Below are 26,202 nucleotides of genomic sequence, written 5' to 3' on the forward strand. Positions count from 1 at the left end.
ATCTTTTTTTTGTAGACAATGAATGAATAGAAGCAAAACTGGTCATACATGAAAAAGCAGGTAGTAGGGCTAAGTCTCTTTTCATGTTCCATGAGTGACAGACATTTAATAGCAGTGTTGTGGAAGGGGGATGAGTAGGTGAAATCCAGCATAAAGTACAACTGTGATATCAGGCATCCATAGCAATATAAGACAACACTGAAAGAATCACATCATAGTCTATTCAAAATAGAGTTTTTAGCTTTGTACAAGAAAATAACAATTGGCAGATGTCAAGTCATACACTTTCTGCTCATCTGAAATAGGAAATGTGCTGTAGCATTGGAACCTAAGCCCTTTCAACCATACGTCTCAAGCATTCAGGTAAAATGCTTAAAAATGGCAAGTGACAGAAATATGCAGCACTAAGTGTTTTGGAAGGTACTATTTTTTTTAGATGGTAATTTTTGATTATTAAATCATAATCATTCATTCTATTACAGAAAGTTCACATATGAGTATGTATGTGATACGTGCTTTCTTTCTACTTACGTTTTTATATTTATGTGCTCTCTGGATAACTACAGAAAGAAAGGATGCATATTCCTATGCAAGAGATGCCTCAGCTCAAATTGCAGGAGACAGCATTTGTGTAACAGAAATGAAGTTTTTAACGTAAATAAACAAAGCATTCACAAGTTTCAATTAGTGTTACTTACCTGAAATTATAGCATTTAATTGTCAACCTGAGTGATACACGATCGAGTTGGACTGTGCTTAAAAAGTAATACATACAAATTGTTTGTAAATCTAACCAGATTATTATTTCAAAATATGTGTAGGACTTGGAAATACCTAAGTTTGCCCAATTTCATTTCTTTGCTACTGCAGGTAGCTTGTAGTGAAGTCAAACGTTCATTAGTGGTTTTCCACTTTCAAATTGTATAAATGTAGAGAAGGTGTTTGGGAGGGACAATTTGTGTTGTCTCAAAGGGTTCTTTGCAGTTTCCAACACCTATGGGAACTCTGTCCATAACGTCCAGCCTCTACACAACACAGTATGATCCCCTGAATTTTTACAGTGAAGTTTACACAATAATTGTTGCTTTATAGAATGTATTAATAAAATCTTGATGAGCAACCCATCAGTATCTTAGATGGTGGTGTTTGTAAAATAAAAAGGACTGTTTATTTATATTGTAATAAACCAGCGAGGTTTTAATCTTTAACAAAGGGTCAAAACAAACCCTCTTACATGGAATTGCAGCCAAACTCAGTTGGAAAGCGGTTTACTCTCTGTGTTGTGAAATTTAAATTAAGTATGCTTTTTGAATTTAAGATGTAAATGTATAAAAGCTGAGGTGATAAAATAGTAAAACCTTGTAGCCCTATAAATTAGAGTAGTAATCAAATCAAAGTATTGGATGACAGAAGTAAAGAATGACATTCACGTTGTTGAGTAACTTTTTCATTGTTGTTGCATTTCACTTGGTTGATATGGGTCTACCTAAACTTCGCTTTAATACACTTTATACACAATTGAAAACCTCTTTTAATTGCTGCTCTATTCTATATACATCAGTAACTACCTTAAATCATATCTTTAACATTCTTATATAACAAACTTATATTTTTCAGCATTGCATTACTTTCCGGAATATCAGTGGTTGGTGGATTTCACTGTTGCAGCTACAGTTGTGTATGTGGTGACAGAAGCCTATTACAGCATCATGAAGCCCTCACAAGAAATGAATATCAGCATAGTGTGGTGTCTGCTTGTCTTGGCTTTCGCAGTGTATCCTTTTCTGTTTTGTTGAATCCCCCTCTACCTGTTCCAAATAGTTTTCATCATTCTGCAATTTGTATAAATTTGTGCCATTGGTGGGCTGGATACAAAAATATTTAGTGTTTGGAAGAAGAATCCTGTAAGCTGATGTCATTGTTGAATAATATATATGCTGTACAGGCTCTTTGTAAATGCTGTTATCATTAGCTTGTTAACATTAATACCAAACCATTTAGGAGAAAAATACATGTATGCAAATATAGTTAGTGCTTACCTGTAGTATGTAGTGGTTCTAACCTAACTTGATTTTGCTCAGTTCGGCAGTCAGAAATAGTTACATGTAAAGAAAGTATAGCTTTTGAAGAAGTTTGGAAATTTAGTATGTGTTTTTTGTTTTCTGTGTGTTTAATATGGTACTTCCTCACCAGAACAGTACAGTGATGTGTATAGTAGTTTATTGCAAAAATGCATGTGTGAATTCATAATTTTAACATACATTGAAGACATTCGTACAGAAAGTAAGGTATGTAGAGTTGTAGGAACTGAGCTCTGTGAAAAGCTAAACTCACCTCTGAAACTGAGGGAAACAGAAGTGGAGTATTTGGGAAATGGGCATTATCAAACTATAAAATGTTTGTTTTGTTATGGAGAAGACAGTTAATTTTTTTTTTTTTTTTTGACTGTGGCAGTGTCAAACATAGATGCTTGCATGGTAATTAACTGCATTGGACATATGAATCCAGATACACACTTTAGGGAGGAAAATTGCAGTTTAAAGATATGATAGGGGATAAAACAGTGGAATTGAGAAAGGGCTTGTAAGAGTGCAGATGATAGAAAGGTGAACTTGAAAGTGAATTGCTACATCTCCTCTGCTCCTTCAGCAGCTGAGAACAGATAAAGTACTAACGTACAGTTGATAAACCTTTTGAATATTCAAAATTGTTTCCTCTGTATAAATCTAATTCTTCTTTAGAGATTCCTAATGTGTTGTGGTTTGTTCAGTTGGTTAGCAGTATATATTAGCAGTTGCTGGTGGTGGTGTCTAAAACCTTGAATTCTAGTGTTTGGTTATATTTGGCTAAGAGTTCTGAATATTCTTCATGCTTGCCTGTCCTTGATAATTATTAAAATAGGTGCTGCCTTTATAGTATGGACAGGAATTCTTTTCTAAATAAACTGAAGTATAAATGATAGATTTTTTCCAGAATTTATGTTTGTAATGTATAAAAACTTGCTAGAAGAGAAAGGCAACCCACATCTGGAAAAAAGAATGGCAGTAGCTTGCTTCCAGATCAGGTATTTCCCATTGGACATGTCAGTGAACAGATCCATGGTCCAAAAGGTCAGTTTATTAGTGTACTGTGAGAAGAAAATCAGTGTCTGGCTCTTGTGCACCTTTTAATTGTATTATAGCTGTAGTATAGGTAGTATATAGTTTTTACCTCACATCCGTTTTATTTTTTGGTGTGAAGTCGGGAATTTTAGTTTAATCTTTGCAGAAGGAAGGAGAAAGAGGTGGCTATTGTTACAAAAGTCAGAAGTGATAGCCAACACCTTTCACTCTGATTTTGAGGATGATAGGGGAGTTTAATAGAACTAATGGAAAACATGCTTCTAATATATTGGCGACTGATGAGAGATGGGAAGACTAATTCGGTAATCAGAATTCAATTTTACTTAGGTTTCCCAAAAGCTTATATACTATTTCAGACAGGTTAATGATTTCTACTACAATAATCAGGTTAAAAATCACACAGAAAACTCATGCATTTTACAACAATTCTTTGCTTGCAGAAGTTGATTGAATCTTCTCTCTTCCCGTAAGCAGGTGTAATCCCATCTCCTGTAATTTTCACAGTTCTGTTTGTTCCTGCCATGGCATCTTGGTTATCAAACCAGCTATGCTAATCAAGTCTGCTTGACTCTCTGTCATGTGTATTCCCAGACTAATACTAAAGCCACAATGTACTTTTAGATTCATTGGTGACTGCCCTGTTTGCTTCATCTCTTGTATCTCAGGAGTAGCCAATTTAAATAACACTATAGTAATTGCAATTCTAAGTGAAATAGAGTTGTGAATTATATATTATAGGAAAATCCACTGCAGTAACTTACCATGGTTTTGTACACTGTCATATCACTGCTTTCATTTGGTCATCAGTTCAGGGCAAAACGTCTAAAAATATTTTAATTGCCTGTCAGTGCAAGATTTTTGTCTCAGTAGTGTGAATGTGCAAGTAGCTGTTAGAGTCTGTGCTTAGTTATGAGGAGTTAGTGGGAATGTAGAAGGATGCAGTGCCAGGAAATACAGCCTAAGCTTTATATTAGCCTCAATAGCTCCATAACGATGTTAACATGACTTATTCCAGGCATTACAGCTTTTGGGGTGAAGGAGGTACAACACAGAGGTACTGGTAACAATTCTTGTGGTCACTGGAACCTAGTCAGATGAGATTTCAGAAGAGATTCATTCATGTGTTGTGACATCAGGCTTTGGGGATCAGAGAATGCTTAAAACTTACTCAACTAGTCACTAACCCAGTATGTCAAGACCAGAAATGATTCTGTGATAATGGAAGATTCAGATTTTTTTTTTTTTTGATGGAAAGCAGTCAACATGATGTGTCAAAGTTAAATATAGAACAAACTTGTGTTTTGCTGATAAATGTTTCTTCTGCTTCATGCCTGTGTGAAACAGGCATGCCTGTGTGTTAAGAGGTGAAAAGCTGTACTAAGGATACAAAGCAAGTTTGCAGATGATAGAAAACTGGGAGGAGCTGTTGACTCCCTTGAAGGCAGAGTGGCCCTGAAGAGCAACCTCAACAAATTGGAGATCTGGGCACTCTCCAACCATACTAAGTTCAACAAGGGAAAGTGCTGGATTCTGCATCTGTTGAGGCAACCCTAGTTGTATGGGCAGACCAGGGAACAGGAGTCTGGAAAGTAGTGCCATAGAAAAGAACCTGGGGCTGCTGGTTGACAGAAAGCTGAGTGTGAGTCAGCGGTGCCCTGGCAGCCAGGAGGGCAAACTGGCCCAGCATGGCCAGCCAAGCAAGGAAGGGTATTGTCCTGCACTAAGAAAGTCATTCAGCTGTCAGACAGCATCTAAAGGAGGCCACAGGGATGATGGAGGGGCAGCTGTGTGAGGAGTGGCTGAGGTGACTGGGTCTCTTCAGCCTGCAGAAGAGGAGACTGAGAGGAGACCTCACTGCAGTCTGCAGCTTCCTCATGAGGGAAGAGCAGGCACTGATCTCTTCTCTGTGGTAACAGTGACAGGACTCAAGTAAATAGCATAAAGTTAAGTCAGAGGAGGTTTAGATTGAATATTAGGAAAGGTTTTTCACATTGAGGTGTGTTGGTCACTGGAACAGGCTCCCCAGATAAGTCCTCACAGCCAAGCCTGACAGAGTTCAAGAAGCATTTGGACAGTGGTGTCAGGCAGATGGCATGATTCCTGGGGATACTGCTGTGCAGGCCCAGGAGTTGGATGATCCTATGGGTCTCATCCAACTTGGAATGTTCTCTGTGAATTCACTTTTTTCATGTGTCTTAGTAGGAACAGAAGATGGATCTTTCTTACTTTAACCACATGAACTATAAAACTCAAGAATATCATAATTGCAAGAGTTGAAAAAATAAAATTATTTTTGTAAAAGCGTATACAATAAATTTTGCAGTGCCTGCAACTATATACAATATGCAAACTATACAATTCTATAATGCCTTTTGTGGCCAAAAAAACTGAAGGAGAGGGTGGGCTGGTGCAGGCAATCTATTAACTTAGCACTAAATACTCCCAAATTATTCTTTCACTAGATCCTGAATATTAGGTTTTGCAATGGAAGGAAATGACGATGCAAACCAAAATGCTTCAATTTCCTCCAACCCAAAAATAGAAGCAGTGGTGATTGTTTAACTAACAGAGTGTTTCAGTCATGTGTATTTTGCATAATCATGAATTTATTGAGTTCTGAATCTGCACTATAATTGTAATTAATTGCTAGTATGCTTTCTTTTTCCTCCCTGGATTTTCCAAATCCTTCAGGCACAGTCCATAATTCAAGTCATGATGTATCTAAAGGCTCATAAATCTGATGATAGATTAGGACTGTTGATCACAAACTGTTACTAAGTCCTTTGTACAACTTCAGGGTATTTTCAATTTATGAATAATTACAGTCCCTAGCTGTAAAAAGAGCCTTGGTTTAAGCATGTATTGTTAGAGAAACAAAGCTTTACAGTACACAGTCTGGAATGATCTATTATGTACTTCTTTTTGGGATGAGTTAAGTCTTTCTTTTGATGTATCAGTTCTTTCTGTAAAGTATAGAGGGGTCTGAAGGTGATTACTGTATGAGATTAGAATGACTAGATTCTGTCCTTAGACCACATTATGCATATTAGAATCTCTCTGCATATACATGAAATTCAGCAGTGTGTGTTAAATGTGTGCTGCCTGTTGAAGTGTGATATTGCATAATCGTAGTTTCTTGAGAGACTGATGAGTGTTCCAGTGTTTTACTGAATAGATAACCCCAAAAATGTTTTCATGTACTCTACATATTAGAAATCAGCAAATACGACTATGTTATTGCATAGTGTAAGAAAAAAGTGGTACAGATTACACTTAAGATACTGTTTTTCCTTTTTGTCTTTGTATTTTTCAAATCACGTAATGTCTGCAGTTATCTCCAAATACTTTATTTAAATCTGGATTGGTATTGCCTACCATTTAAATTATAATGAGCTGCAGATCATAGTAGTAAGATTTGACAGTGTATCATGAAAAGTTTATCCAAATCTGTTTCAGTTTAGAATTCATTTAGCAATATGTAAAAACAAAGAATACTTAGTATTTTTACAACAACCTGAAACAGCAGGTGATATCTTAAATGTTCATCTTTGTGGCAGTGGGGCTAGATAAAAGGATTTGATACATCATACCAGATCACAGACGGGGTTTAAGACTGACTTTGTTTTTCCAAGGTGAAAATGGGATTGATTTTTCTTTCCTTGATAGGACTCAGTGTGCTGTTGTCTTACAACTCTCTTTGAGCTAAAAGTCTTAAGCGTGTGCATAGTTGAATAGTTTGAGGAAATGCCTTAGTTGTGAACTTGTTGGTGTTAGGTTGATGGTTAGACTTGATCTTAAAGGTCTTTTCCAAACAAAATGATTCTATCTGAAAGGAGAGAAATACAAGTTCATCTTTTCGTATGTCTTCTTTCTTACTCTAAGTAAGCCTAGATCAAAACTCTCCTCCAGAGTATTCCAGGCTATGCATTATGTGATTATTATGCTTTAATGTGTTCTGTAGTTTAAGCTGAAATTGGCTGAACACATATTACCTTCAAAAGAAATAAATGCACATCACAGAACAGCCCTGGTGTAGATGACCAAATTACAAGATTATAATTCTTAGTTATAGTTACTTTACAAACTTAATTTTCCTTGACCTATTTCTTATGTAGTAAGATACTGTTTTCATTGACTACCCATTATTTCAAAGTTGAGGATGGAGGTGAAAGATCAGTCTGTGTCACCTTTGGTTTTTTCTTCTTTGTGAAAGCAATGGCAATACTCATTGTGACAGAAAACTATCTAGAGTTTGGATTGGAATCAGGTAACTCCTTTCCTTAGTGTTTGAAACAGCTGTAATGATTGTTTAAAAGATGACTTACCCTGCATTTTATTTCACAAAAGGAATTCTTCATTTGTACTGTAATAAAATAAATATATGTGTCTCTGCAGGATTCTCGAATTTCTCAGAAAGTGCTATGCAGTTTCTTGAAAAACAAGGTTTGGAATCACAGTAAGTTTCTGGAAATACACTTGTCTGTTTATATGTGAATTTATGAACCATTTGGATTTTTTTAGCAAGCCTTTGTCTTGCATGTTTTGCTTTTGTACATAGTTATAATCCTTTCAACAGTTTAAAGATGTTAATAAAAAGATCTGAAAGTACTCACAAGTAACTGAAGTTGCATTAATTTTTTCATTTTAATTTGGAGATAATTTCTGACATTTTGATTGTAGTTCATAAAATATAGTTCAAAACTGTAAACACTTTTTTCTGTGTTTCCCTTCAGCAAGGATTGTTTAGATAAGTATTTTCTTGTCATTCCTGTGGCATGCAAGAGGATGAGTGTGCAAAATCTACAAGATGGAGTTTGTGTTAAACTTCGCATTAGGAATAAACTGTATTGTTCAGTCCTGTTTTCAGGCTGTAGCTGTATTCCTGTTATGCAAAAACAACTGCTTGCTACAGGACATCTAAGCCTCATAGACTGTTGAAGGAACATGCCATAGTTTGTGATGTTACAGAAATACACAAACACTGTCATAGGCAGCATTTGTATATTGCAAAATGGATTTCTGTTACAGTTCCTTATATATGTGTGCTAAAATTTAGGGAGCATTTCATCACTGGGAGCACAGCATTGAATTTCTTGCTTGGTAGGTCTTAAGTGTCTTGCAGAAGCTGTGGTGTATCTTTATTTTTGAGAAACAGAAGTTTCCTCCAACTAGATTATTTTTGAGGAACAGAAGTTTCCTCAAACTACATCAGAGTAATTTATGAATAAACTCGTGGGAAACTGGTAACTGTGTTTCCTAGCCTTTCTTTAATCTGCTTTCCTAAGCTGTTGCGAGGTCACTAACTTCTGTATTCATTTTCATGTTAAGTGTTTGTTTAGTTATAAACTATTGCAGTGCTTTGCATTTTTTAGCAGCAACTGAGTTAATGATGTGTCTCTCAATAGTTTAGGTGACATAGGTTAAGAAAGAATCTGAAACTAATTTGAATCTCTAGATTTGGTTTTGTTCCTCTTTAATCTTAGTTACATTTCACTGTAATTGTGATGTTTTTGTTGTTTGTTTGAGGGTTTTGTCTTGTTCTTTCTTTTTCTTTGTGTAATCCTGTGTTTAATTATGTAATTAATTCTCTGATTTTGTTGATCTAGGGTATGTTTCACACAGGTTTTTTTATGAACAATGCTAATTACTTGGAAGAGACATATTAATGACATGTACATTTCAGATAAATCTGTGAAAAGCTGCAGTAATAACAGTTTGATAGAGATTTTTAATGGATAATGGTAGAACAAACTATCAGTTTTGTCTTTGAGCAGTTAAACTTATGAGACATCTGTTCCTCTTAAAAACACAACCCTTAAATTCATTCTATTTCTGTTACATAATTTTTCAAAATTACAATATAAAATTATTCTTTTTTTCTTCTTCTTCTTCTCTACTAACAAATTAATATCTCATAGTCAGTAAATTAGGTTTTCTGTTTTTCTAGGAAATAAATAGGTGACTTGGTTTGGTTTTGAAAGTATTTTTTAAGATTTTAATTTCTGATTGGTTTTTAATAATGCTAGTATTCCAGAGGAAGCCTATAGAATATTGTTGGCTTTTTTTATTAAATGTTAGATACTGTTGGGTTGAAAGTAGTCTCTGATACTCCCCGGTCCCCCAACTTCCTCCCAGGAAAATGCTTATTTCCTTTCTTTTCTTTTAGGGGTCCTGTGTCTAAACTAACCTTCAAATTGTTCCTGGCTATTCTGTGTTCACTTATTGGTGCTTTTTTGACATTCCCTGGCTTGCGACTGGCTCAAATGCATCTGGATGCTCTGAATTTAGCTACAGAAAGAATAACACAGTAAGAGAAAATATATCCAAATAGGTATATGCTACTCAGTCTTAAATCTTGTATGTCTAAAAAGAAACAAAGCAAACTATTCCAACAAGAAGGTAGTGACTTAAGACTTCTGTTGCTGCCTGCTTATCATATCTTGAGCAGATTTGCCACCTGCTACTTTCTGCTCAACCTGTGCTCTGCCAGTCTGTTACATTCTTTGCCTTGTAATTGAGAGTCCCAATTAAAGGAGCTTTCCTTTCCTCCTGCAAGAGCTCCACCATGAGTGTCTCTGTGTCCAGCTTGCTTTCCCCCATCACGTCTTTCCCGAAGTTAAGACAACCTTCAGGAAGTACAAGTACAACCACAAACTGTTTCTTCCCAACCACACTTTCAGCTGGGCATTATCCCTTTAATAAATTTAGCATCGGATAAAATGCAAAAATAACCCAGAATACTTAATAAGGGTCATATGTTAATACCAATTTAAAGGAATATTTTCATTATCAGCTGTCCTTCCATTTGGTAGTAAAATGTTCTGTCCAATTTAACTATACCTCTTGAGATTCTCTGGTTGAGAGGGTAACACTCCCAGTGGCTTTCAGAGATCTTGACTGTTGTTATTTAATACAGGATAATGACAGATTCTGCAGCGTAGGGCAGTGTCATTCTGGTAAATTTCCTAAGAGAACCATTATGTTTTCCAATAGGAAAATCATTTTGTTCAAACTCCATTTTTTTTTCTTTTCCTTCAGGAATGCTAGCTTAAAATTAATCTCTTTGAAGCGAGTCCATCAGTCTTGTTAAATTTATAAGCAAGTACACTTGCATTCAGTGTAGTTGTCCACATATAGCAGCCAGCCACTGGCTTGTTTTATCTGCTGTTACATTTCTGTTTGTGTGTAGACTGTGACTGAGTCACTTCCTAGTCTGCTTTTTCCAGATAGATAAACTACTTTGTTCTTAATTGTTATGGTTCTCAATATTTTAAAATTCCTTGTGTCTTTTCTGTAAGTATTCCAACATCTTCCTTGATCAATGGACATGACCTTCAGACAGAAACATAACCTCTCTGAAACAAAAATCCATTAATCAAGAACTAAAGGGCAATTTATATCCATAGAAATGTGGTTATGCAAATTAAAACTTCTGTAGTTTCTTTAGATGATATTAGAACTGGTTGTTGAAGATAACTTTGTTCAACACCACCAAGCTATTTTCAAAAGTCTACCAATACTTTGAACTATTAAAGTGGAAAAATGTGAAAATTACGTTAAATGGATTAAAACTTGATAAGGTATCCATATAATAAGGCAAAGCCATTGTAAAGAATATTTGTCCAATGATAGTTTCTAATAAACCTGTAGAACATAACTTGTTCTTGCTGATGCATTTTTGTCAATGAGTAGATCATTTATTGACTACAGTTGTTTGACAGTGAATAAAGGGGTGTTGTAAATGAGGATGGCATGGCACTGATACGAAGTTCTCTTAAGTTGGGTGCTGAAACCATGTCTTTTTCTGCAGTCAAATACATACTCTACTTAAAAAAACCCAACCAAAGCAACTAAAAGAAAGACAACTAACTAAACAAAACACAAAAACAACAAAAACCAAAGGAAAAACCATAATCAAACCAAAAGCCCCCACGTCTCTTAAGTGACTCACAAAATGCACGAATCTCCCTTAAAACCCCATAAAACAACCCAAAAAAGCCCAACACAAAATCTGTTCCACAGTGGAATGGAACACTTAACTTGCTGGGAACACTGATGAAAAAAAGCCCCCAAATTTAAAGGTTAATTAATGATCAAGTACCACTTCACTAATATGTTCAAAATTATTAGTGTGATTCTTTTATGAGTTTAAGAAGTAAGTTCATTGCTTCTGGGTAAATAGAATAAAAATCATCTAACATCCCTTTTTGGTTTTGAGAACTGGTTTGATTCTTTTTATTTGGCAGTAGTATCGTTCCCTGGATATATTTGGAGTCTTCTTAACAAATCTGTATAATTTCCATACACATTCCCTCCTTTGCCAGAGCCTGCATCAAGAGTATTTCAGCTTTCCTGCCTGTTCCAAAAAAAAAAGTGATTCCAACCACTCATTGGCACATTCCAGTCCATTAACTCAGTAGGATCTCTTAAATAAGTAGAAGCTCAGGTAAAAGGCTTTCACAATCTAATGAAATCCTTTGGACTTATCCTTGATGCTGTTGCATTTCCTAGCACCACTTAATAGCTAGCAGAGCTTATTTCTTCATCTGAAACCAAAGATGTAAATCTGTGTGTGATGACTGCTCCTGTAATATGCAAACATTTTAATGGTTTTAGGAGGCTTGATAGTTTGCAATCATGAAGGTCTTGTGTTCTTTAGAATAATTTGAAATACTGCACTAATGAAACAACCAAATCCCTTCAACTGTTCTCATTTCATTTTAGTAATGAAAAATGATTGGGAAAATGGGTTTAGAAATAGAGAAGAAATTTAGAAATTCAGAAATAAAGAAGGATATTAATTTTAGGGAGAACTCCAAAAATTGATCACCTTTTTAAATTCTTCTGGGTTTGTACTCAAAGATTGCTAAAGAGTACTACTTTTATTTTTGTTGTGCAGTTTCATACAGTATTTTTTTTGGTCTGAGTACCTTTAATTGAATTTAAGTATGAAGTTTCATTTAATTAGGGTTTCTAAATAAAGTACATCATTAAACTGTGAAATCTGATCTCTGACAGCTGTTTCTCCTGTTCTTTTTAAAGCCAAAATCCAGTGTGATTTCACAGTATATCACTATTCTGTTGAAATGTAAGTCATACCTATAAAATAGTGAAGTAATTTTTTTATTTATCCTTCTTCCAACTATTTTAAAGTTAATATTTCTCTTTTGGAATCTGTATACACTTTCAACAGTATGGTCATTGTTTTTGTTTACTAAGTTCCCTCCTTTTTTTTCTTTTTCAGAACATTGCTACATATAAACTTCTTGGCGCCTTTATTTATGGTTCTGCTATGGGTAAAACCAATCACTAAGGACTACATTATGAGCCCACCTTTGGGCAAAGAGAGCATTCCTTTGTAAGATTTTCTTATAAGTTCCTTCTGGGGCATTGAGAACAAAACATTGTCTTAGAGCACTTTAAAAGTCATAGGAACATGAAAGACTTCAGTAGCATCTGCTGTAAGAGGTATTGTGGAAGGTGAGGTGCAGCTGAATTCTACAGAGCTTCTGTTATTTCAAAAGAATGAAAACTTGTTGCAGAATGTTGAATGTTAAGGTGGTGGTTCCCAAAAAGCTGCTGTCTTCTGACGTCTCCTTGGCAGTAATTAGTTTTTTGTTGGAGTGGAATACCACCTCACTACTACCTGCTGGAACCTTGTATCTTGCATATTGGTGTAGGAGGGAAGTAGTTTCACTGAAAACAGTCAGGAGTTGATATGAGAACTAAGCTAGGAAATTTGTCTTAAGATGTACATGCTGATGAAGTGGTATTGAATTGATAGGTAAAATATTTAAAATATAAAACCAGAAAGAGTTTCCAAGAAGAGTGGTATCTGAAATACTGTAAAAGTATCATAGTTGATTGTCACTGTCACAATTACTCTTGCTCATTCAAAATAGACTTGAAACAGATACAAAGGCCTGATATATTTCTTGTTTTCTAGAGGGTGAGATAAGCTTCTAAAGTGATCATTGAGCTATTACACAGCAAAACAGATGTGTTTTATTACATATAACACGACCGATATACATATTTTGTGTATCTTTTGTTCCTCAGTTCGTCCTACAGCGAGGATTGAGGTATTACTGGGTATCTCAGGCAATTGAAGTATCCCTTTACAATCTACTACTATTTACTATCTAGTCCTGTGTGTCTGAAAACGTCCAGTTATCTGAGCAACCTTGGTTTTTAGTGTCCTGCTTTCGTTACGCAGAATTTAAGCATTTAAGAACTGCTCTTCTTTACAGAAAAATAAATAATAATTTGGATCTAATTCTGTAGGGCTACTGAGAAGTAGCAGGAAAGAGAAATGGAAGGCAAAAGTAAATATTACGTGCATGTGAACTTCATAACAATAGTTTATGTGTTAACTACTTCTGACAATTTCCCTCAAGATTACTTTACAGATGATACAAACAAATAACCATAGCAGCAGATGGTCTGTGGAAAACAGCATTACCCTTTTTCTATTATCCACAGAATGTCAGAAGATACATTTGATACCGTCAGATTGTGGATTATAATCCTGTTGTGTGTTTTACGGTTGGCTATGATGCGTCACCATTTACAGGCCTATCTGAATTTAGCCCAGAAAAGTGTGGATCAGATGAAAAAGGAAGCTGGTAGAATAAGTATGGTTGATTTACAGAAAATGGTAAGTATGGTGGCACTGAGGTTGTATGTAGCACTTTGTGCAAACGATTTTTTTCCAATTTGTTGTCTTCTACAGCAGCAGAGTTCAAATCTGAATGAAGCTTTCTAGACTGTATCTCCTATAAAAATAGCATAATTACAGAGAAATTCTGTAAACCAAAATATGGAGAGATATATCATCTGTATTATGCAGATAGTTTGTCCTTGTTTATTTGGAAGTTGTTATAAAAGATCCCTTCCAAAGAGTGGTGATCTGTAACTACAACATGGGAAAGAAAAAACTGAATTTTGATAGAAGGGTAAAATACTGTTACCAACCATGATTTTTAAATTGAGGGAAAATTTATGATAAGATGGTTATATTTTGGAATAAACTGACAGATCTTTAATTCTGCCAGACCACTTTGAAGTGCACCAGCCTAGTTAAAAAATTGCCTATCTTGTTGTGGACAAGTCGATATTTCTGAGGATTCATTTTTTTACGGAAAAGTAGTAAAGCATACCTTGAACAAATGGAGGAGGTAGAATGGCTGTTGGTGTGTTGTCTGCAAAATAAACTTAAGTTTCTAGTGTTGCATGGTAGTGCTGTCTAATGGTCCTGCTGAGTTGGGGTCTGTTGCAGGAGGAATATTGAAGAATGCCATAAGACAAAGACTCCTCTTCCAGGATTGTCATTATTACTTGCAGTTACATTAAGTGTCTGAAGGTCATAAGTGAACTGTACAGTAGTTATTTACAAAGTGGCTAGGAATTTGCTCCAGAAAAAAAAAAAAAGAGGAAATACGTGTAGTAGCATCTGGTTAGGTTGGAACTGTGCTAATTGCCATAAATGCACGGTTTTAGTACTGGGAATTTTATTTCTGTCTATAAAACTGTAATGTCTTCTTCATGTGGTTTCTTAATTCCATTTCTCCAGTATCTTCATATATCCTCTTCAGGAAGGCCATAGTCACTAGATGTAGTCTTGTCTTGTTTTACTAATCATATCTGCTTTACCTTTTTAGGAACTTCTGCCAGTGAATTTTTTCCTGTCTGTCATTCCACAGTGATCATTACTTCTTAATTTGTTATTTTTGTCATATTCCATCAATTTTTGACAATATTTTTGTCTCATGCTTTTTCTTCTACCAGTGTCTTACTACTTTTTTTTCTCATGTGAGTTTTTTGATGCTTACTCATTAAGAAGCCCTTGGAGGCTTGAGAGGTATTCCCAAAACTGTCATGTCTGCCTTCATCATTTTTGCCACCCTGCATTCTGATCTTTTTTAAAACCCAGGTAGTTTTATTTCACTGCTTGATTGCTGTTGATTTTATCACTTTTTTCTGTCTTTATTTACCTTATATAAAATATATAATGTTACAATCTTGAGAAAAATGGAACAGATGGAGAGCAGGTGGAGGGATATATCTGAATGGATTTCAATGAACCACAGTGTATGACTGAAGAAAAGACCATTTAAATGCTGTTACTGATCTAATGAAAACTCCTCATTGTTTTTAAAGTACAAGTGTTTTTCAATTGGAAATCTTAAAAACATCTCTGTTTTCAAAAAGGACTGTAATATTACCCAAGCTTTCATTTCCTTTTTATGGGGCTCTGGGCTTGACTATTACTTCATTTTTCAAATAGGATTTAGTTTGTAAATGACTGGGAACTTGAAAAATTAAACATATATTTATTTTTGTTTCTGGTGTATTATAATAGGAATCATTGAATGATGACATGCAGTTTGCAGAAGCAAAATTGATTCTCTTTTTTGTAACAGAATTGATGCTTTTAATCATTTCCTTTCAGCATTTGCTCTCAGATTTGTAAATGCCCTGAAACTAGAATTCATTATGGGGATTTCTTCAGGTCTTTTGAAGACAGTATGTCACATGCCAAGAGTTACTAGAAAATTCTTAAAATTACTTTAATGTATAAGTACTGGAGTTTTAATAATTTGTTTTTTCTGGGCATGTTCATAAAGGTCTGCATTGATCATCCATGACTTGTGAACTTTACTCTCTTTTGTTTTTCCAGGTGGCTCGAGTATTCTATTATCTCTGTGTAATTGCACTGCAGTACGTTGCACCAATGGTAATGCTCCTTCACACAACTCTGCTCTTGAAAACACTAGGTAGGCAAAATTGGATCGACAATAGTTTAATCTGTTCTGCATGGGGCTTTTTTATTTTCACCTGACTAAAGAGAATTACAATTCATGGGTACTTGCAATACAAAAATACCTTGTAGTTTCTTGTACTTTAAAACATTCATATGTGGCATTTAAGTAGTTAATTCTGTTGCTGCTTTTGATATCTTCCAAATACATGCTAATTTGCTTGGTTTTTTTCTGAGAAATTGTGTAATGTAACTGATTAATCTGTTTACTTCTGTTGAAATATTTGTCTTTTTAGAAGTATTTTAGAAGTTAACTGTATAAAGCATGATTGATTTAATTTCATGAGCATCTCATAATGCAATTTTTTCAGCTTTTTTATCTTTAGTAGACTTTTTAGAATGGGAATTGTGAGATAAGGGGTTCATGTAGTTAGCGGGAGGTCTGAAGTCCCTCTGGTTTGGGGTTTTTTTCTTTCTTGTGAGACATGTCTTTCATAGCCTGCCATGCAGTTGTGTCATCTTCTTTGCTAAAAGGCAGTGTAGACTTTAGTAGGTTGTGATTCAACCTACCCTGGAGTAGACATCTCCATCTGATGAGATGAATCATACCCAGGACATCCAAGGATCTCAAGGCAGCTATATCACACGTAGATATTAGGATGTCAAAATACAAGATGGATCCTATCCCAGTAGCTTGCTGGTATGACCAGAAAGTCATGCGGATGAATATAGTTTGTATTTATTAAGTTATAAAAACATTTTTATGTGTGTATTAAAAATATATCAAAGATGATCTGTAGAGCATTGAATTAACAGAACTTGCATTTTATTCTACAAAAATCTGTTACTTGTTTCTTTTTAACAGGTAATTATTCTTGGGGCATCTACCCAGGACTGAATTCTGACACTCCAGTAGAAAACAGTCTGCTTCCCAATTCTGCTTATTCTGAGTCTCCACCTGCTGATGGAAAGATGAAAGTAACTGTAGTACAAATAACAATGGCTCTGGGAAGCCTAAAGAATATTTTCACTCCTCTCCTGTTCCGGGGACTCCTGTCTTTCCTCACCTGGTGGATTGCTGCTTGCCTTTTTTCTACAAGCCTTTTTGGGCTCTTCTATCACCAGTACCTGACTGTGGCATGAACGAGTCAACTGACAGAGCAAGTGTGAGGTCAAATTCTAGATACAAACCCAGGCACCCAAGAGGAGATGACGAGAAAAGGAAACTATACATGTGAAGAGAAAACATATCATAATTATTTTTAAACACTTCCTTGGTGTTCTCAGGGTGAATAATCTTAAAATGTTTAAATTTGCAACTGGGTTTGTTATTTTTGTTACCCAGATGGTAGGTAACTAATTCAGTTATAGTTGTGGGACTGACTGACATAATTGTGTTGTGTAGATGGTGGTAAGCGTGCTGAAAAGATGTGACCTCTGAGTATCTTGGTTTCCATAAACAGCAAGCCAAACTCAAAAATTTGTTTTTTAAGCATCAACAGTCGCTGACTGAATTCAAGGGGTACTGGACATAGTGGTGGTGGCTGCCTATCAATTAAGTCTTGAAACTGAGCCATACAGTGAAAGGAGAAAGAGGGGATTTAAAAAAAAATTCTGTTGGATAGCTATTGATCACTTTTCTCCTTGGAAAATGAAATAATCCAACAGGACAAAAGAGATGCTGTATATTACAGTAAGAAGAGTTGTATAAAATATAAATTTAACAGGAGTAGATGTATGTACCTGACAGGTATTGCTGCCTACATATTTTGCAGGAGTGCTTGTGCGGTAAGAAAAGAGTTATAACAAATATATTATTTCAGTCCCTGCAGTCATTTTAAAGTAATGGCCATCTGTATTGGTGCTAGTATTGATCCACAGACTGCATCTGGATCTTTTAAATTTCTTCTTTTGAGGTAGTAGATAAATTCCATTGAATTTACAAAAGAATAGAAAATAATTAGTGACACCAGTCAAACATTTCTAAACAAAACAGTTTAATCCTGCTGACTGACAGTGTATGTATATGTGTAACGTACATAGAAATATATATTATATATTAAATATATAATATATATGAAAGTATGAAATATGGAATCTTTATTTTAAATTCCTGAATGTATCTTACAGGGCTGTGGGAGAGGGGTGTATGTGTATCTAGTAATTTCAAGATTCCCTTTTGAAATGAAACTTTTAAATTTTATTTTATTTTATTTTATTTTTTTTCTTTTAGTTGAAAGGGCTATTTGGGTTTTTTGTACCTCTTTAGAGGCACTTAGCTATACTAAAGAACTTACGCTGTCTTGGAAGAAAAGATCTACTTAAACTGTTAATCTTAAAATTTCTCCTCTGTCAAATCATCATCTTTTGCCACTTTAATCTGTGCTAACTTGACCGTATAATGATAATTAATATATCTTGGCTTCAGAAATAGATTTTCTGTATAATAAAACAGCTATGTAATAAGAAAAAGAGCAAAGTATTAACTTTACAGTTTTTGCTTAACTGGAGAGATAGATTTCAATCATAAAATTATTGACAGTTTTTCAGATGTTTTGTGTATTTGCAAAACAGGAATGGGGATTTATATGCAGTAGCTTTTTTTAAACAGTTAATATTACACTTTGCAGAGGTCACTGGGTTTTTTAACTAATACTAGCTGTTTTTATGTTACTGTTCTTTTTCCCTTGAATTTCTGTACAGCTTTGGCATATAATAAGCATTTATAAATGGAAAAGCTTAACTAAATATTTAATATGTAGCAAACCTACCATGTGGGAAAACAAACTCAATGAATGCAGAAAATCAAGATTTTAAGCTGGTGATAAACTATCTTATTGTGTTGAAAGCCTTTTAAGTTATTTATTAGTTTATTAAGTTGCATTTATTGGGGAAAGATTTGTGTACACAAGCCTAGTACCTACTGTGTTTGGGATGTCTGAGAACACCTTGCATGAGGCTACTGGTTTCATTGCAGTATTTCGGTGTGACTGGGGCTGCAAGCTTTGTTGTTTTCACACCAACTTTTTGTAACTAACAGGACTTTACTGTGAATTGCCTAAAGAATAATATTTGACCTCATAGTTTCAAATCTCAATGCATTCCTAGGAAGTATCTTTCAGATGAATAATTGAATGACAAAATATGACAGGTCCAACAATACTGGACCCACTTTTGTAATCGTTCAAGACATATCGTTACAACAATATGCATCATTACTAATAGAATTGATAAGGCCAGCTTTTAGGTTACAGTTAGGTGTTCAGTGCCAGTATTTCGATCAGAAAAATAAAACAATGCAAAACAATTTGATTCTGATAGTGAACTTGCCTGATGAAGCTCACTATATAGGAGATGTAACCTGTTGTTGCAATTTGAAGGAGTAAATTTTGGATACTTGAGAATACTTCAGAGTAATATTAAACAACAGTTTCTGCTGGCATAGTCACTCTGAAAGCTCATAAGCAAAAGTGAACTGTAGTTATATAATAATGCATTCAGCAGAGGTAATAACTGGATCACATAGCTGAACTTCACAAAGCTTTTCCTAAGAGCTCTGCTACCTTACTATTCAGACATCACCACTGATCATGGTGAAAAATAGGCACCTGGTGTTACAAACATGAAGATCAGTGCTTGTATCCACTGTGCTGTTCCATTGTTTTACAGACCATGGTTCTGCAGAATTGAATAGTTGACCTTCTGGTTAGCGGTGAGTGGGAGATGGTCTTTCTTCGGATCCATTTAATCCTAACACGAGTCCAGAAGGCTTATGGAAAGCTAAAATATGGCAATAAAAGCCTTTGAAACGTGTGGTGACAGTGAAACCAGAGGGACCATATTGCTGAAGTTGTGAGCAGTGCTTCCTACTGTGATGTGATACAATCAAAAATGTGTTTTAAAGTAAAGTAGCAACCCTGATAGTCCTGACTTCCATGTATATTGTGTGAGGTTCAAAGGAGTATCTGCTCACTTCTGTAGTAAGTTTCTTTAAAACAGCAGCTGGCAAATGCTTTCTTTGTTTGTTTCGTGGAGACCTTTATCAGCACCTGGCAATGGGAGGAAAGCATCTTGCAGAAATAGAAAAGCAAGCAAAATGTGACTGAAAGATTGGTAGATGTTACTCAGGTTTCTTAAACATTTTGTCTAACTTTTTGCCCACCACTTAATCAAAAAAATTTAGAATGGTTTGTGTTGGAATGGATCTGGAATGGACTACTTTCCACCAGACCAGGTTGTTTCAAGCCTCATCAAATATGGCCTTGAACACTTCCAGAGATGGGCAGCCACACCTTCTCTGGGTAACCTTATCTAGTGCCTCACCACCTTCACAGGCAAGAGTCTCCACCTAACACCTAATCTAAATATCCCCTTTTCTAGTTTAGATCTTCCCCCTTGTGTTATCACTCCCTGCCTGTGCAAAAAATTTTCCCTCTTTTTTACAAGCCCCCTTAAAGTATTGGAAGGCCCCAGTAAGATCTCCCTGTTTCTGAGAGATTTTAGGAAATGTTTCTTTGGCAAAGAATCCATGTCTGTTTCTTTTTAAATTCAGGTCTCCCTTCCTCTCTTAGTGATGTGACTTCCGTTGCTGATCTACAGCGCTTTCCCTGTGTTCCCTGCTCAGAACCAAGTAGGCTAAGTTAGTTTAAGATTGTATTTTGACTTCTGTTTAGTTTAAATTTATCTATTTTTGAAGGATTATTTCCTTTAAATAGTTCAAATAACTTCAAATCTCATCTGAAACATGAATAAACTCATTAACATTTGTTTAAACTCTGCACTTCTATTATGTAGGTCCCTTTAGACAAAGATTTAAGATAGCGATAAATCCATGTCTTCCAGCAAGTTCAGGGAGGTCCAAACATTACACTTGGGCTATTTCTGAGCTAAGATAAGTTGATTAAGAACAGGAGAATAGATTATAGAAAGCCTATTCTTACACTTTGTAGGTGATATTCTCAGGCTGCATTTGTCCTCTTTTGATTCCTTCTCAAGCTGTAGGTTATGCCAGTTTCTGAGGTTTTGTTAGCTGTGTAGTCTTTTCCAGAACTTGTGTGCATAAAGGATCCACAGATTAAAAAGTAGCATCAGTACAAGAGAACATCCTTGTACAGAAGATACATACAGAAAATCAATTTCTGTTGCGATTGTTCTGATTAAGATCACAAGTACTGCAAAGTGTTTAGACAGAGATAAAGTTCTTCCCTGGATCGTAAAGTCAAATTTGTCTTAACAAAAAAAATACTACCAAGACATCAATACAACATTTAGGCAGTATAACCTTACTCTATAATGATTGGCAAGTACAGAAATTTCAGCTAACTACAAAGGAGCAACCCAAAGTACTGTACTTTGTTGCAGTAACTACAGCTAAGTGGTAATGGGGATATTGGATATATCGCATAGAAATTGAGCACATCTGATCTTAATTAAAGCTGTTAGAAGGCTCTCCAAGGTAAAAGGCCTTATGTGTCTCTATTCTCAAATAGCTGTGCTTTCCACAGAGATAATTTTGATCAGTTTTTAAGCACTACACTTCATGATTTTTCACATGACGTATTTTGCACATTTATTTGTTTGACATGGCCCCTCCACACCCAGATTTAACCCCACAGTTTATTTTGTCACTATAAACTTCCTAGATAGTTTTAGTTAAGGTTTAAGAATTAAGTGCCCAGACAAAATGGAGACATTGAACAAGAATGAGGCCAAAGAAAACTGTGTATTCTCTTGGAGAAATCTGTTACGGCTGAGCAAAATCGTAATGGAGGAAGGCAACAGCAGATTGCTTGTATCCTAAAGCAAATATTAAATGTGAATCTGTACCATTATGAGTAAGACTGTTATTTTTAACAACTGCAGCCTAAATCCCTATGGTAAATAGCCTAAATCCTAAATGGTAAATAAAGAGCAATATTTTGACCTCACAGATACCTACTCTTAAGAGCATGTAGGCAGCAGATGCTTAAAAGCCTGATGTCTGATCTCAGTGAGCAGGCTGATGCAGATTGGTCTGTCTGTGCTTCAGAGTGATTTTTGTGCAACTCCTTTAGGAAGGCCTGCCATGCTTTGTGACCTGTGCAGCACATGCAGTGAAGTAGATGGCATGTCTCATTTGCACTCCTGAGTACTAGACTGAAAGGTCTTCCTCCTCTAGGTGAGATCATGAAGCCAACATGTCATTTCCAGGCTGCTTTTACTGACATCTGTATATGCTGCACTTAACTTTTTCCAGTCTCTCACTGTGGACTGCCAGGAGAGTAATGTTGCACTGGATGTTGTTTTGCATTCCAGTGTATATGTATTTTTGTACCATTGATTTCAGTGGTGTTTTTAATGGAAATTATTTTTAATCCTAATGCCATGGATCATATTTTCATTTTTTAAATTAATATCAGTGCCTGCAACTAGAAGTCAAAAACTTCTACACTATTTTTTTAAAAAAAATTTATGTTCAGGCTGAAGTATTAACAGGCATGCAGTTTTATATAAATGTCTACAATTCCCCTGTAAATACCAGGTTTTTTCCCATGTCATTACACATCAGTCAAGACCCTTAAACTTTGTACTTGCAGCATTTTTTCTCAGCAACATACTATCCATATGACCCTGCTATCTATAAAATACACATCTCAAAAGAGCTTTGAATAGCTTTAGTAGTAGGTCATTACTCTTATTGTGCTGCAACGTATTTTTTAAAACCTGGCTTAAAATTTTTGTGCTTAAAGTCAGCCTTATTCTCTCTTCCTCTGCTCATAATAACTTTGCCTCCTATATGTGTTCTAAGCTTCCAGAATGCATTTCACAGTATTTTTGATAAAGGCATTGGACAAAGAAAAAGGCACGAACAATTGTATTTCATAAAGTCAGTTCATACCCTTGTGATGATATGCCAGCACTTTTTATTTTTCCCATCTTTGGTCATTCCTTTGTTCTATTGTTAACAGTACATAAGGTTTTCTAGGAGGAATATACCTGGAAAAATACTACATAACAGAAGTTACAGAAAGCTGTCTAATGTTTCAAGTCTTCCCATTTATGTGAGTAAATATTAATGTAAAGATGCTATTAAATAATTTTAGCCTAAAATTTCTCATAAGGTAGACATGTTACTAATTGCACAGGGAACATCCTCCAAGTTGTAAATATTTTACTTTAAATCTACTTGTCTCTTTGTTGCTGGGAACACACAAATTCAGTGTTGTTCTTCAGTTAATAGTTTTTTGGGAGTTTTTTTTGTTTTTAAGTGAAAAGCACATAATACTTTCTACTCTAGAACACAGACCTAGGACAAAAAGACTCCCCTCCCTTCATTTCAGTATTTGCCAAATGGAAAAGACTCTGATGTTATGCATGTAAATTTTAGCTTCCTCTTACTGCTACAATACTGTTAAAATATGATTTTTATAGTTACAGCTTTACAAGTACTAAGACTCTCTTGCTTCACAGTGAGGATGGTGTCAAGGGGTGTTGCATTACCTGCTGTTTGAAAACATACTGGCTCCTATGCTTTTAGATGTTCATCAGGATTTGTGCTCAGAAGAGCACAGCACAGGTTGAAAAAGCTCACTTTCAGGATGTTTTTTGATTGTTTTGAGGGTTTTTTTTAGTGATATGGATAATACTTGGGTATAGCTAATAACAACCTCCAGTAATATTGCATTATTTTTGTACACTGTAAAGTGCCTAATCATGGGTGACTCTGGTAGCCCTTGAAATGGGTTTTGCTATGAAATTATTTTTTTCATACATTTTTTGGCTGATGTAATTTCCATGTGTGGTTATGTGTTATTACATATTGGAGACAAGATTTTTAAGAAATATTTACCATTCCTCTTACTTAAGTGATAATCTAACAATTAAATGGTAATCTAACAATTTGTCCTGACTGATAATTGAATACCCCTAATTTAAATTAACACCTCTCCCTCTGCCACCTCTGCATTGATTTCTTTATGACTGAGGACGAGTATTTACAAGATTTGGAGTGGATTGACTTAAAAAGTTTTGTAGTGACACCTGGATGTTAATTATCCCCCAGTGATGCAGGCACATGGGTGACTTCAGCCAGGTAGGTCATTCTGCTTGGGCTCAGAAAGGCAGCACTGGAGGTCACTGAATCCTTCTAGATTTGGAGCAGAGAGTACCAAATGTGATACAGCTGACTGACACCAAGCTTCTGAAAGTTACACCTTGTAGAATTTTGTAGAATTCTGTTAGGGTATTAAATAGTGAAACCACGCTTATTTTAAAACTGCTGGTCCACATTCAGGAATGCAAGAGCTGAAGGTAGAACCTGACTGGTTCAGCAAGGAAGTTCAAAAAAAATGAGGGAAGCAACACACCCCTGCTCCTGAGTTAACTGTTCTGCATGTGAAGTGATTGTTAGTTGAGATGGTCTTGCTGATTGAAATCTACCAAAGGAAGCCTTCTTCTGACGAAGGCACGTTGAGCTTTTAGCTCTAACAAGTGGCTATCAAAATCTGTACTGTATATGGTACACTGTTTGGGAAAACCTGGTACAGTAAGCTTGCTAATATTTCCTTACACTATTGTAAGAAGTTACATTTTCTACGTAGAGCATTTCAGAAGCTAGTTTTGCCTTTGCTCAGGCAGCATTTTATATTAATGTGAAAATTAATTGGTTTGTCATTTACGTGCCTAAATTTCTTTAACAACAGTAAATTTCACAAAATTGAAGCAAGGTTATACTTTCTTATTCCCTGTTCATTTTGTTGAAATGTTGCAGTTTAACTCTGCTTTTATAATGCACACATTATTAAAATGAAATTTATGTCTATTAGTTGCTCATGGTAACACCACAGCAAATCTAAGAGAAACTGTGATATCTGCGTTTTATGAAGTGCCCCCATCAACTTGCTTGCCTTTGTAAAGCTTAACCCATGTTGGACATATAATGTCTACTGCAGTAATGTTCCTATAGTATTCTAGCATCCGTACATGTATTCTGCATGCCTTGCACTTGTGCACTGTAAAGGATAGACTGTTTTATAGTACTTCAGGTTTAAAAAACCCTTCCATTATTTTATATAGTATTTCCCATATCCAAAATAGGACAGTTTCTAAAGCCAAAGATCAATAAATGTTCATTGTCTACCAGTGTGATTATTTTTCCTACTTTGTGTGATATATACTACTTTTTATCAATTGCAAAATCTCCAAAGAGCATGCAATAACCAGGCTTCTTACCAGTTTTTTTACTAGTCTAAATTGTTTACTTTTTGAAATAATTGAGTAGACCATTTATTCCCTCCTTCTTTTGGGTGGAGCAGACTAAATAATTTTTGAGTATAAATGCAGGTAGTGTCTTATTCACATGAACAGCAGTTTAACCACAAAGAACCATTAGAGATTTCATGTGAGTGTTTTCAGTTTTGTGTATTTCACTATTAAAATTTTTGAACCTTTTCCGGAGAAAGATTTGCTGTGCACCACGGTAAGTGGAGGCAATTCTGAGTTTTGCACTCAGAGGATCTGTCACCCTTCCTAGCAGGAAATCACTTGAAAGGGTTGTGTTTGCTTCTTATAAAAAGAAATGTGTTTAAAAGCATTACATGGTCTCTCCTATTCGTGTCATCCTAGCAGCACTAAGAAGGTGTATACTTAATGACATCTTGTAACGATCTTGAATTTGACTTTTGGAATATCTGATTTGGTTACACTTGCATTTTCATTCTGCGTGTGCAACAAATGCAGGTGAATTATGCCAAAATTGCTCAGATAGGTCCACAGCTGTAGAAAAAATGCTTGAGAAAACATCCTTTAGCCTAAACCCAGAGTGGTACCAAAGACCCCTTCAGCAGTGGCCATCAGTTTTGTTGCAGAAACAAAGTGTAGCATGGTGCTGAGAAAAGCCAGTCGTGACATTTGGGATGGGGATTTGAAAGTCTACAAGGCATTTGACCTGGGGACCCCTTCCTGAAAGTGTTAACAAAGGTGAGCTTTAAAGTAAAGGTTAAGAGGAAAGAAAGGAGCTATAGTGGGACATCTGCCTATGTCTCAGAAGGCAGCTTACCTGTTTTCTCCATGCAGCCCGAAGCTTCAAGCTGCCTTTAATCCACAATCCCCAGGACTTTGCAGTAGAATGGTTTAACCCAAAATACGATGATGAAAGCCTTGGTAGTATGCTTCTGGAATGAAAGCAAGCCTTGGATTTCAGGGGTTGTATGAAACCTTGCCTTTAAATTCACCAAGTCCACACTGTGTAACTCAAAGGACTTAAAAGGTCTTCCACTGACCTCTGTTGTCATGTGGAAACGTACATGATTCAGTGCAGTCCATAGGGAGTACTCAATTTTT

The 26,202-nt window shown here is 35.5% G+C and overlaps 1 protein-coding gene across 1 annotated transcript in view; it reads left to right on the plus strand.

Annotated features, from left to right (window-relative positions):
• The window catches only part of TMEM161B (transmembrane protein 161B), a 40,558-nt gene extending 16,798 nt beyond the window's left edge, over nt 1–23,760 (plus strand). Inside the window, exons 5-12 of the mRNA XM_063421851.1 lie at nt 1,618–1,774; nt 7,238–7,389; nt 7,518–7,578; nt 9,289–9,429; nt 12,367–12,480; nt 13,605–13,779; nt 15,802–15,898; nt 16,748–23,760. Of these exons, the coding sequence (XP_063277921.1) occupies nt 1,618–1,774; nt 7,238–7,389; nt 7,518–7,578; nt 9,289–9,429; nt 12,367–12,480; nt 13,605–13,779; nt 15,802–15,898; nt 16,748–17,025 (1,175 nt within the window). The 3' untranslated portion in view covers nt 17,026–23,760. The remainder of the gene's footprint in view (nt 1–1,617; nt 1,775–7,237; nt 7,390–7,517; nt 7,579–9,288; nt 9,430–12,366; nt 12,481–13,604; nt 13,780–15,801; nt 15,899–16,747) is intronic.
• The last annotated feature ends 2,442 nt before the right edge of the window (nt 23,761–26,202 follow it).

Source organism: Prinia subflava, chromosome Z (genome assembly GCF_021018805.1).
Source record: "Prinia subflava isolate CZ2003 ecotype Zambia chromosome Z, Cam_Psub_1.2, whole genome shotgun sequence".
In the NCBI taxonomy this organism is placed as follows: Eukaryota; Metazoa; Chordata; class Aves; order Passeriformes; family Cisticolidae; genus Prinia; species Prinia subflava.